General features: G+C 40.0%; 1 protein-coding gene and 2 pseudogenes across 12 annotated transcripts in view; 1 reads left to right on the top strand and 2 right to left on the bottom strand.

The window, feature by feature from the left end:
- Positions 1–14715, bottom strand: part of ZMYM6 (zinc finger MYM-type containing 6) — a 43971-nt gene extending 29256 nt beyond the window's left edge. For 4 of the 10 annotated variants that reach the window (XR_014236320.1, XR_014236321.1, XR_014236322.1 and 1 more), the window contains exons 1-4: positions 14546–14697; positions 13324–13490; positions 3104–3188; positions 2021–2270 (exon numbers count right to left, since the gene is read on the bottom strand). Coding sequence is in view for 1 of the 10 variants with exons in the window: in XM_082363208.1 (XP_082219334.1) it covers positions 2021–2270; positions 3089–3188; positions 11885–11978; positions 12385–12410 (470 nt within the window). In the remaining 9 variants the exon portion in view is untranslated. The other 6 variants (XM_082363208.1, XR_014236318.1, XR_014236319.1 and 3 more) reach the window with 6 other exon arrangements.
- On the bottom strand, positions 5618–6081 carry LOC309614841 (ribonuclease P protein subunit p20 pseudogene; annotated as a pseudogene). The gene has a single exon. The product of its transcript is annotated as a ribonuclease P protein subunit p20 pseudogene (transcript).
- Positions 11221–11624, top strand: LOC309614873 (small ribosomal subunit protein eS12 pseudogene; annotated as a pseudogene). Its single transcript has one exon. The product of its transcript is annotated as a small ribosomal subunit protein eS12 pseudogene (transcript).
- Positions 14716–14958: the final 243 nt, after the last annotated feature.

Here is a 14958-nt window from a genome sequence, read left to right as displayed (position 1 = left end):
ATGGTAAACTACGAAAGAATAACAACAGCAACAGGGACTTCCCTGGTGGCCCAGTGGTTAAGACTCCGTGCTCCCAATGCAGGGGGCTCAGGTTTGATCCCTGGTCAGGGTACTAAGATCCCTCATGCTAAGATCCTGCATGCCGCACCACATGGCCAAAATAAAAAATAATTAAAAATATAAAAAAACAGCAACAGAGCACTACTTTAATGTTCTAAAACTCACCAAGCCTTACTAATACGACAGTGAATCTTGGAAACCAAGTGGATATGCTTACATGCAGATGAAGTATTAATTTTGAAAAGTAATTTTTCTACTAAAATCAAAGCAATTAAGAATTTTATTTAATAATGTAAATCTGCCAGTGCTATGTATATATAAATAAACCAATGAGAATGACTTTTTAATGAAATCTGTGCACATAAATATAAATGCATTCTAAACCTTACACATCCAAATATATGTTACATCTTAACATTTATCTTAGAGAAACCATACCTCTCCCAACAACATGGCTCAAACATTTTTTCTAATTTCTCTTTTAGTTTATAAGAACTCTAAGCACAACTTTTTAATTTTATAGTCAGAGACCATGTTTAACAGTATGACTCAGTTTAATCATCTACAGTAGTCAGCTGGTAAGACATCAAGTAACTTTTGGCAATGTGCAAAAATCAAACCCCAGCTTGAAAGATTTATCACCTAACTTAGTCTAAAGGAATGTTTCACAGCCTCTGAAGGCAATGCAAAATCAAGAGACAAAAAAAAATTTTGAATAACAACAGCGTTGTGGTAAAAAGCCAAGGACAAGAGTGACTACTTTTAAGAGAATATGTATTTGGATGTACAGGCGGTGTTATGCTCTTTAAAATTTAATTAATTTCCTTTTGATATTTGATATGTTGAGATTGAATATCTAAAAACAAAAAACTAAATTTACTCTTCCAGATCAGTTTCATGAGAATGACATAAAAGAGTTAAAGTAAGGTATTAGAAGGGCATTTTGGAACAAAACTAAATTTGAATATTTAAGTAAAATGTTTTAAAATTCCTCTTTCCTTTTAGTTGGGGATTTCCATTTTAACAGGATCTACTTTTAGATACCTAAGGCCAACACACCAAGCAGATAAAGAAACTATCATATATCGCCAAAGACAAAATAGAGGCCTATAAATTATATGTTAAATATACATAATACCAAATTTATTATTAAAAGTAATAGGATCCCACTTATTAAGCATTTGCTATGTGCTAGGTCCTGTGCCAACACTGTCTCATTAAAACCTGAGGAAGTAGATACTATTTACCAATGAAGAAACTAAGGCTTAGAAAGGTTAAATATCTGGCCCAAGGTCATATAGCTAGTAAGTGATAGAGCTACAATCTAAAACCAAGCTCTTAACTTTCCTTGCTCTACATTAGTGACTACTGACAACATACTGTATTCCTAGAATTGCACTACCACACAAATAGGTAAAACGTGCCAAATTCTTCAAACTTACTGAGGTAGAGAAAGAAGTTTATGTACCTTCGTTGCTATTTCTTCCTCTCTCTGCATCTATGCATTATTATAAAGTAACAATGACCCCCAACAAAAGCTCACAAGGACTTTTCAGGAATAAATGCATTATTTTTGTGGCCATTTACCTTCTAAAGAATTAAATAACTTTCATATACTATTATAAGGGTGATATTATTTCATTCTATACTTCAATAACTTTCAAGATAACATAATTTTGAACAGTTGTTGTCTACAATTACAGTAGACACAATATATGAGTGGTCCTATAGTTTCTCACAAATAATTTCTTTCTAATTGAAAGAGACAGGAAAACTGGTCTAAGCAATACTTTTTTACATCAAGTCACTTATTTAACTTTACAAAACTTTAGAATTTGCAAACTTCTCAATTAGCTAAAAAGTATTTCCAGGGAAATGAGCTAAAGAGATTTAAAATAGCAATAGCATATTTGAACTAAAAACACTTAAAAAGTAAGGGATATAATTAAGAATTTCATACTTTGAGCAGTTTGCACAGGTTTTCTTGGGAGGAGGTGGTAGGCAGACAGGTGAAGAATATCCGATGATGCACCTTGTGGAGCAAAAGAGCTGAGTAGATCCTGTCTTATGAAATGCAGTTTGCCCCTTATAAAGCATTTTTTTGCAACCAGAACAAAAAACCTGAATAGCTACGGCTGGAACTGAAGGAAGCGATATATTTGGGCCAGATGATGCAAGAGAAAGCTGAAAGCCTGGGGTCAACTGTTGGGCTATAAAAACAAAATAAGAAAAAAAAACAACAACAACAAAAACTGTTTTCACATCAACATGAACATATATACATTCTCTATTTTTTAGGACAAATTCCCTCAGTCTTGAAATCCAATATTGAGGCAATAACCACTCTAAAACAGGCAGCTTCAAACTTTTTAACCATGACACATAGTTAGAACTACATTTCACATTATAACCCAAGAGACACACACATACATCTGTATGTGCATGTGTGTGCATGCACGTGTGTGTATATGTATATAAAATTTAATAACTGAAACAGTAATTTCATGAAATAACGTTTCCTTACTATATGCACCACATTGATATACAGTTGACCCTTAAACAACTCAGAGGTTAGGGGCGCCGACCCCACGCAGTCAAAAATCCGTGTCCTGCTATCTCTGTCTCAAAAACAAAAGAACTGAAAAAAAGAAATGACTCATCCAAGGGCAGGAAGCTGAAACAGTCTGGATAGAATCAGGACTCAAACCCTAGTTCTTCTGATTCCACATATTGTGATCTCCAATAGAACATAAAAATGTCCCCACACTTAATTTACAGATCTGTAGAATAAAAATACAGGTACTATATTTATTGAAAAAAATCACCTGTAAGTGGACCTGCGCAGTTCAAACCCATGTTGTTCAAGGATCAACTGTAATTATATTCCACTTTTTAAAATACTGGTCAAGACCAGCTAGCCAGTTTGAAAAGCACTGCTTTGTCTAAAGGAAGAAAAAGACTTACATGAGGTACTTTCCCTCAATTCTACTCGTCAGAATATAACAAATACTGATTCTAACTAACTTACAGTTCTGTTTCTTACCAAGAGGACTGTCACTGACTGAAAAGACAGCACTAATTTTCAGTTCACTTTCTTGAGTTTTCGGCTTTGAAGCATGTACATATTCCTTAAAGAAAACAAGAAGAGAGAGAGAGAAATGAATACAGTGTTAGTACTGGGGAAACTAGAAATTCAAACAAAAAAATAACTGTCATATTCATCTCTTCTACATTATAGTCGTAATCGCCTTCAAATACCTCAAAAGTCAAAATTTACAAGTTATCAGACTAGATTCAATCTTTTTTTTTCTTTTTTTTTGGCTGCGTTGGGTCTTCGTTGCTGCGCGCGGGCTTTTTCTAGTTGCGGCGAGCGGGTGCTACTCTTCGTTGCAGTGGGCAGGCTTCTCATTGTGGTGGCTTCTCTTGTTGCGGAGCACAGGCTCTAGGTGCACAGGCTTCAGTAGTTGTAGTACACAGGCTCAGGAGCTGTGGCTCGCAGGCTGTAGAGCGCAGGCTCAGTAGTTGTGGCACACGGGCTTAGTTGCTCCACAGCATGTGGGATCTTCCCAGACCAGGGCTCGAACCTGTGTGCCCTGCATTGGCAGGCAGATTCTTAACCACTGCACCACCAGGGAAGCCCTAGATTTAATCTTTACAAAAAGGATCTTTAGAATTGAAGAATCTTTTATGATAGTTATATCTACTTCTCAAATGTAATCTTGGTATATGGGAGAAATACACAGCTATTTCAATGCTGAGCACTACCCCTTTTATAGGCTGTGTTTATAAGGGAGCAATAAATGAAATTAAATCTGAATGATTTAGAGTTTGGATCAAATTAGTAATTTTAGCCAACAGAGTTGCAAGTGGCATATCTCTTAATGTCAGAAAAGACACAAGTTTCAATGCAATCTGCTCATTATACAAAAAATCAACACAGCCTAAATCAGGTTTATCTTTAATATATTCTTCAAAATGCTTTAAAATAACACGTAATCATGAAAGAAATTAAAATACATATACCTAACTTGAAAAAGCATGCCCCTTATTCTGAGATCAGAACTACCCTACATTTTGGAGCGGTGGGGGGCGGGGGGGTTGTTAAAACAGCCTTACATATTTCAAATAAAGTTTATTTTTTTAAATGACAGTGTTCTTTTTTTTTAGTTATAGTATTTTATTTATTTTATTTGTGACTGCGTTGGGTCTTCGTTGCTGTGCGCAGGCTTTCTCTAGTTGTGGTGAGTGGAGGCTACTCTTTGTTGCGGTGCGCGGGCTTCTCATTGTGGTGGCTTCTCTTGTTGCGGAGCACAGGCTCTAGGCACGTGGGCTTCAGTAGTTGTGGCTCGCGGGCTCAGCAGTTGTGGTGCATGGGCTCAGTAGTTGTGGCACGTGGGCTTCAGTAGTTGTGGCTCGCGGGCTCTAGAGCGCAGGCTCAGTAATTGTGGCTCACGGGCCCAGTTGCTCCGCGGCATGTGGGATCTTCCCGGACCAGGGCTCGAACCCGTGTCCCCTGCACTGGCAGGCAGATTCTTAACCACTGCACCACCAGGGAAGCCCTCAAAGTTTTTAAAAATAGTCTTACTTTTTTGAAACAATGGTGATAATAAATGGTAGTTGTATTTTTAATCTCCCTGTACTTAGCAAAATAAATGACAAATGTATCAGTTCCCAAAGTTACTCTGGAATTTCTTTGGAATATTAAATGCCGAAGATTAAGAACCACTGCATTAATTTATCACTTCCCGTGATGTACGTTATGGCACCAAACAAACTGCTGCCTATAAGGTAAGAATTATTGAACCTTCTTTATGGATGAGGAAAGTGAGGCTTAGAGATGTTCATCAACTTGTCCAAGGTCACAAAGATACTAAGTGCACAGATGGGAATCAAACCCAGGTCTCTCTGTTTCAAAACCCATGCTGTCTCCCTCCTAAATGTACAAATACAATATAACATAATTACTATAATGAATTCAAACCCTGGTCCCCAATTGAAATTAAGTTCCCCTGTTGTAGCTTCTCCCATCTCCTTTCACTCATAGCACTTGTCGTAATACATCATATCATATTTATTTGGGTGATAATCTGTTTAATGTCTAACACCCCTCCTCCTCCCCCACACATACACTAGACCAAAAGGACCATGTCCACTAGGGACAGGGACCATATCTGTTTTTCCACCTCTGTACATTCAACACCCAGCACAGTCAACATAACAAAGAAGACTATGGGTTCCGAGAGCAGACAGAAACAGGTGTGATCCTGGTTCTTTTTTTTTTTTTATTTTTGCAGTGGGGTGGCCGGGCACCAACACAACTTGATACGTTTGACTGTATAGGACAATGGTTACAGAACACAAAGATTCAGAAAGACCCACTGCTTGGGCCCAACAAAAGACAATATTCGCCCTCTGAATTCATAGTCCTCGGGGCTGCAAGGAGGACAGGCTTTTTCCTACATGCCTCTGGTAGAAGGTCCATGACAGTACTCAGTAGAGCCATATCTGAGCCTAGTTGTATGCGGTGGGTAGATAAGACGGGCCAGCCTCATTTCAATTACTTGGGTGCGACCCTGAAGACACAGATGTGGATGACTGAGTTGTTGTAGATCTGGGTCAGCAGTTCTCACGTGTAAGTCTCTGGTTCCAGCTCATCGACAAGCTCCACAGTGGAGGTACTGGCACCACCTGCAGGGACCCGAAGCTGCCAGCCTGAAGCTGTAGGGCAATGTTGATGGTGCAGTTAATGGCCAGGCCCAAGCCGTGGATGTAGATCTCAGTGCATGAGTTCTGACCCCATGCCCGTCCGTCCAGCAGTTTCTGGCAGTGGGCCAGCTGGGCCTTAACGTCAGTCTTCATGTTGACAGAAATGTCATTGGGCTTCCGGCGCAGGCAGTGGGGAAGCCACATCCACAGGGTGTACTAAACCGGGTCCAGCTCAGCCTCGACGGCCCCGCAGGGCTCTCGGTTTTCAGCCATACTGTGTGCCTCCCTCCGGTCCACAGTGCCCTCCACGCGCATGTGGCCCACTCCCCTGCCAGGCCACTCAAGCGTTGCGCCAACCCGCCAGAATACAGAATGCTGCCCATGACCCCAAGGCCCCAAGAAGGGAAGAAAAGAAAAGGGGTATGCCGCAGGAATGCCAGAACACTAGCGATCCCGGTTCTTAAACAAGTTATTTAATCTTTCTCAGTTTCAACTTCCTTATCTATAAAGATAATATTATCTAACCCACTGGACTAGATTTATGGGGGATAAATGATTTAATACAAATAAAGTATGTAGTGTGATGCCTTACAGTTAGCCAGAAGTTAAACATGATTTAGGAACAAAAATGCTAGCTCTTACTATTTTCATAATTATGACATCGAATAAATATTTGTTGAATGAATGAATCTAAGTTCATTCAATTCAAAGTGGACATTCAAGTTCATTCAATTCAAATGTTCTTAAACATTATACTTAAATAACAATATTTATTTATTGGCACTTGCAAAAAAAGGAGGAAGTTAAAAGTACCTATATACACCTCCTTCAACTTACCAAAAAGAACACTTAAGACTCAATAAAAAATTATCATCTTACCATCAACTCAATCTCTAGTATTTTTCTAATATACCTGTTACATTTCCCTAGTCAGTTTCTTTTACTTCATAAAGTAACTGTTCCACACCTCCATCACTCATAAGTCCCAACCCCACATACTTACTGCTCAATAATGTTTCTATTTCACCAAGAAAACAGAAGCAGCTAAGTAAGAATTCCTGTAACATCCTGATTCCCCCCCTCCACCATGCCTACAAATTGATCAGCAAACTGTCCTTGAACCTTACAGGAAAAGGCAACTTTCTCAGCCATGACTAAAACAGTGCTTATGTTCAGGATCCCTTTCCCTCTCCCTTCTTACAGCACTTCATACTGTCTTTGTGTGTCCTCAGCCTCTCTCCACTTTGTCAACTAAAAGCAGCATGAACCGTAAAGAGGCAAAAAGGTAGTTTATTTGGGTTCTTAGAATTGTAATTCAGGGATCACAGATTCTGGAAGAACCCAGAATAGTGTCCCATTGGAGGAAAATGGGTAGAGGTTTCTACGGGGAAAAGGAGGAAGTTCACGAAGGCTTACACAAGCTGTTTACCAAGAATGTGGATTGGACGATAAATCTGTTCTGTTCATACGATTGGGTTATCAAGCACGTCTCATCCATTACTAGGGAAAGGTATGGCTTCCTTAGTCCAGAAAGAGTCCAGTTCTCAGCATTGTTCTTTCCTTTTGGCAACTCAGCAACTATTCAGCAGTTTTACGTTAGAGAGTTCAGCAAAAGTTCAGCATGGGCAGCAAATGTGGAGATCCTCAAGACAGTCTCAGTCATTCTTGCCTTTGTTCCTTTCACAACCTCCATATAGGTTGCTTCCCTTCAGCTTATAAGGAACTTATTCCCTAAGGAACTACTGCCCTCTCTTCTCTCTCCCTTTACAACCGAACTTAGAGAAAAAGTATTCCATTCTTTCTCTACTTCCTCACTTTTGATTCCCTCCTGAACACAATGCAATCAGGCTACTGCTTCAACTGAAGGTGTTTTAAGATAACCAATCATCTCACTATTGCATAATTCAACAAACAATTTTAGGTTTTATCTTACTTGGCTTCTCAGATACATCTGACACTGCCAATGATTCCACTGGTTGTCTTCAGATTATGTTATTACTTCAATTCATCATTACTATTTCTTAGTATCCTTCATTGATCTTATATTCACCCCTGAAGTCAATGGTTCCAAATTCAGTGGCATCAGAAGCCCCTAAAAGTCTTATTAAAACATAGAGTGTTGGGTTTCAGGCTCAGAATTTCTGATTCAGCAGGTCTGGAGCAGGGCCCAAGAATATACGTTTCTAACAAGTTCCCAGGTAATGATGAGGCTGCTGCTTGGGGGACTACTTTGAAGCCATTTTGAAGCACTGAATTAATCTAGTTCCCAGCTTTCTATCCTGAGCTCTACTCTCTTTTCTCTACTTTATCACCTATATAGGGTTATCAGATATAGCAAATAAAAATATAAAATGACCAGTTAAATCTGAATTTCAAATAAACAACAAATAGTTCTTTAGTATAAGTAAGTCCCAAACATTGCATGCAACATATTTATATGAAAAAATATTCATTGTTCATTTGGTAATCAAATTTAACTGAGCATTCTACATTTTTATCTGGCAACACTATACCTACAGGTAGATAACTCTCTGATCTCTAAATACCACATCCATATGGGCAAATGCCTCCCAGTGCAAATTACCACTTGAATGTCCCACAAGCCCCTTAAACACAACAGATTCCAATACTTATTACTTCCCCCCGAATCCTGTTCCTAGCCCCTCAGTAAATGGTATCATCACAAACTCAACTTACTGAAGCCAGAAACCTCTTGAGTATTCCTGGATCCTCCTTGACCCTCACATTTCATTTGCTATCTCTAAGTTGGATCAATTCTACCTAAGCATCTAAAATCTGTTCTCTTCTCCCACTTTACTACTGAAATACTCAACCACTAAACACACCACATTCTCTCACCCCTCCATGACTTGGCACATGCTCTTCTCTCTGTCTGAAGAGCTTAATCAATTGCTATAACTCAAGCGCTACCCACCCTGTGAAGCCTTCCTCTCCTCCCTAGACAGACATAAGGGATCCTTTCCCTGTGCTCCCAATGCACCTTACACAATATTTAAAATTACAGTAATTACATAATACTGTGATTTTATATCTGTACAGAAGTGGCACAAAGCAACAGAAAGAATATGTTTGAAGCCAGTCAAAACTAAGTTCCTACTTTAGCTCTGATGCTTCCTTTGAGTTTGCAAGTTACTTAACCTGTCCTTCCTTCAGTTCCCTCCTTTGCAAAATGCGGTAAGGATACTTCCCTCCTGTTTGTAGAGTTTAAATGAGAATAGGTAAGACATACTTAGCATACCTTCAGGCAGGGAGCAGTCATCCAGCAAATAATTACCTCTCCCATTTCCATACCTTTATTCCCCCTTACACTATCAATTCTCTTGAGAGCAGAGGCCCTATCTTTTCATCTTTGTAGCTCCTCTGAAAACAAAATAACTAACAAAGCTTAGCATCCTAGTTAAGGGTTTGGGCTCTTGAACCAGACTGCCTGGGTTCAAATGCTAACTCACCCATTTACTAGTTGTGTTACATTTAGTTTAGCAAGTTACCATCTGTCTCTCTGTTTCCTTGTATGTAAAGTGGGGATAATAACGTACTTAACTCGTAGGGTTGTACACGTCACATGTAAACTGCTTACAATGGTGTTCAACAAGTGCTTTAGGTTATATAAACAGGAATAAAAGTCACTGAACGACTGAATGAGAGCTCAACTATAGCTTTAATATCCGGAACAGACCCTTAGTATATCATAAAATACTCAACTTTTCAATTTTTTGCCTCCTATTTTCCAATATTCAAATATGACATGAAAAATTGCACACACTATTTGTTCAATTGGCTTTTCCATCATAGGCCACACTCTCAATCATGAAAAATTATAGCCTATTCACCTTGAAGCATTAATATAAACCAAAAGGAACTAAGTAGGTCCCTATCCACTTAAATTTACAATGTAAGCTGTTAATGGGATTTTCATTATCACAATTTTTATACAGAAAGAATACTCAATTAACTCAGTACAATATTTCTTAAATTTTTATACTACAGGCAAGGTACGATGAAAGAAATATTGGATCTGGAATTTTAAAAAACTGGTTTTGTATCCCAGCTGTGCCATGAGACCTTGGTGAAGTCACTTATTCCGTCAGGCTCAGTTTCCTCATCTGTGAAACACAGGCTCTTTTATTTTAATTATTGAGCATGTGCCAGTCATTGTGCAAGGAATTGAGATCAAATAAAACCAGACCCGGGAAAACAAAATTCATTGACCTCCAGATGCCATAATAAATGTAAAAGCACTACACGATTAAAAAAAAAAAAAAAAAGAGAGAAAGAACGGCTAATTCTACCTGAGTGACAGTTAAACTATATCTTAAAAGAGGAGGAACTTTTTGCCAAGCTACCCAGTTTAGGATACACAGGCAGAAGAAATGGCATGTGCAAAGGCAAGGAATTAAAAATCAACAGAATATACCTTTCTGTGAAATGCAAATAGTTTGCAGGAGCATAGATTAGAAAAGGTGGGAAGCACTACTGGGCATATACCCCGAGAAAACCATAATTCAAAAAGAGTCATGTACCACAATGTTCACTGCAGCTCTATTTACAACAGCCAGGACATGGAAGCTACCTAAGTGTCCATCGACAGATGAATGGATGAAGAAGATGTGCCACATATATACAATGGAATATTACTCAGCCATAAAAAGAAATGAAGTTGAGTTATTTGTAGTGAGGTGGATGGACTTAGAGTCCGTCATACAGAGTGAAGTCAGAAAGAGAAAAACAAATACAGTATGCTAACACATATATATGGAATCTAAAAAAAAAAAGGTTCTGAAGAACCTAGGGGCAGGACAGGAATAAAGACGCAGACGTAGAGAATGGACTTGAGGACATGGGGAGGGGGAAGGGTAAGCTGGGACGAAGTGAGAGAGTGGCACTGACATATACACACTACCAAATGTAAAACAGATAGCTAATGGGAAACAGCCACATAGCACAGGGAGATCAGCTCAGTGCTTTGTGACCACCTAGAGGGGTGGGTTAGGGAGGGTGGGACGGAGATGCAAGAGGCAGGAGACATGGGGATACGTGTATATGTATAGCTGATTCACTTTGTTATACAGCAGAAACTAACACACCATTGTAAAGCAATTATACTCCAATAAAGATGCTAAAAAAAAAAAGAAAGAAAAGAAAAGGTGGGAAGGATGAGTGATGACACTGAAGAGGAAAACAAAGGCCTAAACATGGATAGTTCAGATGTCACTCTAAAAAGTTTATGTTTGTCCCGCATGAGGAGACAGGGTCTTTAAAGAGAGCAGTGTCATCAGATCTATAAAGAGTACCATAGTGCTCTTTCCCTGTTGCTGGGGAAATGCATGGGAGGTAGAGGCCCCGGTGCATTCAAGATTCAGCTCCACCCATAACCCATTGCTGTGGCCATAACCCACCGCCTTGGTGGAGGAAAGCATTTCCACTGGAGGTGTAATGGACATTAATACTGCTTTACAAGAGGTGCTGAAGACCACCCTCATCCAGGATGGTCTAGCATGTGGGATTCCGAAGCTGCCAAAGCCTTAGACAAGTGCCAAGCCTATCTTTGTGTGCTTGCATCCAATTCTGATGAGCTTATGTCAAGTTGGTAAAGGCCCTTGTGCTGAATGACAAATCAACCTAATTAAGGTTGATGGTAACAGGAAACTAGGGGAATGGGTAGGCCTCTGTAAAACTGACAGAGAGGAAAAACCCTGTAAAGCGGATGGTTGCAGTTGTGTGGTGGTTAAGCAAAGAGTCTCAGGCCAAGGATATCATTAAGGAGTACTTCTAATAGAAGAAATGATCAAAATAAAAACGTGGTTCTTGTTCCTCAAAAAAAAAAAAAAAAAAAAGAATATCACTATACAGAGTTTTGGTGAGATATGTGACTGAAGACATGACGATGAATAGGAAACTGTTATAAAAGTCCAGATGAGAAATAATAAAACAGGGAGGAAAGAGCAGGGTAAAAAAAAATTCTTAAAAGGTAGAACCCACAAAACTTGACAAACAAATGGTTACTTCTGGCAAAAAGAAGAGAAAGAATTTACCATATGGAGGGAAAATAAGTGTCATGGATACCACCATCCCCCACCCCACATCCTGTAGACACTACCTCAGAACCCTTCGCAGCACAGCATTTTAGGAAGGCGTGGAGTGGATGAACAAGACAACATCTACTTGACATCCCTGTCCTGGAATGACACTGCCTTTGAGATAATATGAGAAATAGAGTATTATCATTATTACTTATTTTATTATTTATATTTTCAATATTATTGATTTGCTTATGCAATGAAGCCAATAACTAGAGTATAAAGCAAAAGAACTGTCCACGAAAGAAAAAAAAAATCGTTTTTTGCCAGAACAACTAACTGGTCTCTCCACACTAATCTCCACAGATTTCCAATCTGGGTCCCTAAAAGGTAGCCATATGATCTTCCCAAACATGTTTATCTTATTCTCCCAAGTAAAACCCTACAATGGCTTCCCAAAGCTCTCAGGAGAAGACCAAAATTCGTAACAAGGTCCACAAGGTTCTGCATAATCTGGCCCCAAACTACCTACAGTGCCTCATCCTAGAAGTAGGATAGCATAGGCTCTGAAGTCTGATACCTGGGTTTGAATTCAATCTTTGCCATTTATGAGCTGTGATCTGTGGTAAACTGCGTGACCTCTTTGTACTTGGTTTCCTCATCTCTAAAATGGGGATAATAATATGGTTGTGAGAATGGTGCCTGGCACAGTCTAAGTACATATAAGTATTAATAGTAATAAGTTAGTATTTATAAGGTCATGTTACTATGATATAATATACTCTACATATTGACATATTAATACCACTATTAGTATTGTTATTATGATCATCACTATCATCGTCATCACCATTTTTGCACCTCTTCTGTTCCAGACCCGCTGGTCTTGCAGTCCTTCAAAAGAACCATGCATCTTCGCAAATCAGAGCTTTCCTGTATGCAGATCACTCTACCTGGAACTCTCCTCCATGCCTTCGCCTAGTCAATTCATTCTTCATAATTCAGCTGACAAATCCTTCTCTAGCCCCCTGCCCCCAGTCAAAACTAGGTCAGATTCCCCATTTCAGGCTTTTCTTCCACAGCACTTGTCTTAGTTTGTAATTATATATATCATGTGATCAATTACTTGTGTAATGTCTATCTCCTCTACTAACCTGCAAGCTCTATGAGGGAAGGCACTAAACTGATTTTGCTCACTCCTGGATCCCCAGAGCCTGGCATAGAGTAGACCACAAATACCTACAGAATAAACGGAAACTACTATCGGATACAAGAGAATTTTTTAAAAAGGTACCAATGGAAAAAGGGTAATACACATTACTTTCTTCTCACAAAAAGAAATATAATAGAGTTACCAAGATCTCTTTTCATTCAAAGAGCAGAAAAGGTGATTTACTTATCTAATGGGGAAAAAATCAGTTCGGGTTACCTTACAAGTCAGAAACTAACTAAAAATTTGAATTCACCTGGTAGAAAAGAAGAAATAAAAAAAAATTTTTAATAAATATGAAATGCTTACTTGAGCATTGTCAGGTTCTTCTTTAATTTTGTCCAGAAGCCCCCGCTGTGGTGCCATCGCTTTGCCACATTCACCATCCAAAGGTTCTTTCATTCTAATTTTTTAGGTAAAGGAATTCCCCAGTCTAAAACTAATAGATTTCTTCTTGGTGATGGATAGCTGGATTCCTAAAACACAACATAAAGGATTGGTATTCTGGCTTTTTTTTTTTTTCCATGTTTATCTATATCAAAAGCTTTGTGTTGAGCACAAGGTTTTAGAGCTAAGCATTTGAAAAAAACAACTCTTCTGGGGCCATGACTCTTCTCCTTTCTTCCTGCCTTCTGCTTCTTTAGTAGCTGCCTTCACATAAAAAAAGTCTTACAGCAATAGCTCCCACTTCCCTGATAGCTTTAAATACAAATACTCTGGTCTTTTATATGTTGAAAGTTACTGAGGTAATTAGACTGGCAGACCAACACGTGAGAGGAAGTTACCAAGCTCTTAGAAGAAAGGACTCAGAAATACTGTTTCTGAGTCCATGAGAATTAGTACTTGGAGGCCCACCTCAGCTTATATTTCTCAAAGTGGGGCACACCAAGCTCCCCACCCCCACCTCTAACTCAGCCTTCACTAGAGGCCTCCATAAGGGCCCCAGCTCTCGGCTTAAAGATAGATGAGAGCTCAAGTTGCCACCACAAATGAACAGGTATACCCTTACTTAAAGTGGACCACCTGCAGGGTCTCATGGGGGGCCGTGCCCAGGAATGAGCCCCTCTGAGATTCGCTTCCCAATACGCCTTCTTGTAAACAAGATTAGTCATTCAGCGGACTTCCCTTCCCCTAAACAGGACGTAGTACACCTGAAGCAAAAAGGAAACTCTCCAAAGTTGTCTTTACCCAGTCAAGCCAGACATGGAAATGGGCAACTGGCTTAACAACCAGTGCGAGGGATGAGCACTTAGAACCACCGGCCACAGTTACAACAATCTATGGGCTCTCGTGTCGTAATCGCTCCCAAAATCTCGTCCCCACCAATAATTCCCACGCCTGTCACAGGGTACAAACGCTGCAACTTTGTATCTTTTGGAGAGAACGCGACCCGCAAATGCCTGTCAGCGTGTCCCTGCAGCGAAACCGCAAAGCCCGACGGCGCCGCTTCCGCCCAGCGCCCGCCTCGTCACGTGGCGCGGCCGCCGCCCCGCCCCACGCGGCCCCTCCCGCTGCTACCGGCCGCGCTCACCTTCTGGTGGTTTCCCTGCTCCCGGGGCGCACCGACCGGGGAAGGGGGAGTAGAACCCAAGGCCCCCACGCTGGGACGAAGATTATTTTCTCTTACGGGAATTTTTCCGCCTCATCCATTGCAACGCAACACCCGGACAACTGCGCGTGCGTAACCCTAGTCTCCGCCCCCTTTCCCATTATGCTCCAGACCTGAGCTGAGTGGATTTCCCAGCATTCCTCTTTCCTCAGTTATGGTTGACTTCTTAAAGAGACCAAAACCCAATGGTGAGAAGATAGAGGAAGGGATTGGGAGGAAACTAAGGGGCGTAAGATGACGCTGTTAAGTGCCCTGCACCATTCTTTATTGCCCATGTCTGGAAAGGTGACCTGCCAAGAGAACATGAATAAATAATAGCTGATATTTATTAAGCC

This window comes from Balaenoptera borealis (assembly GCF_965194805.1).
Source record: "Balaenoptera borealis genome assembly, chromosome: 1".
Classification (NCBI taxonomy): Eukaryota; Metazoa; Chordata; class Mammalia; order Artiodactyla; family Balaenopteridae; genus Balaenoptera; species Balaenoptera borealis.
Note: the sequence above shows the minus strand (reverse complement) of the source record. Positions and strands in the feature narration are given on the sequence as shown.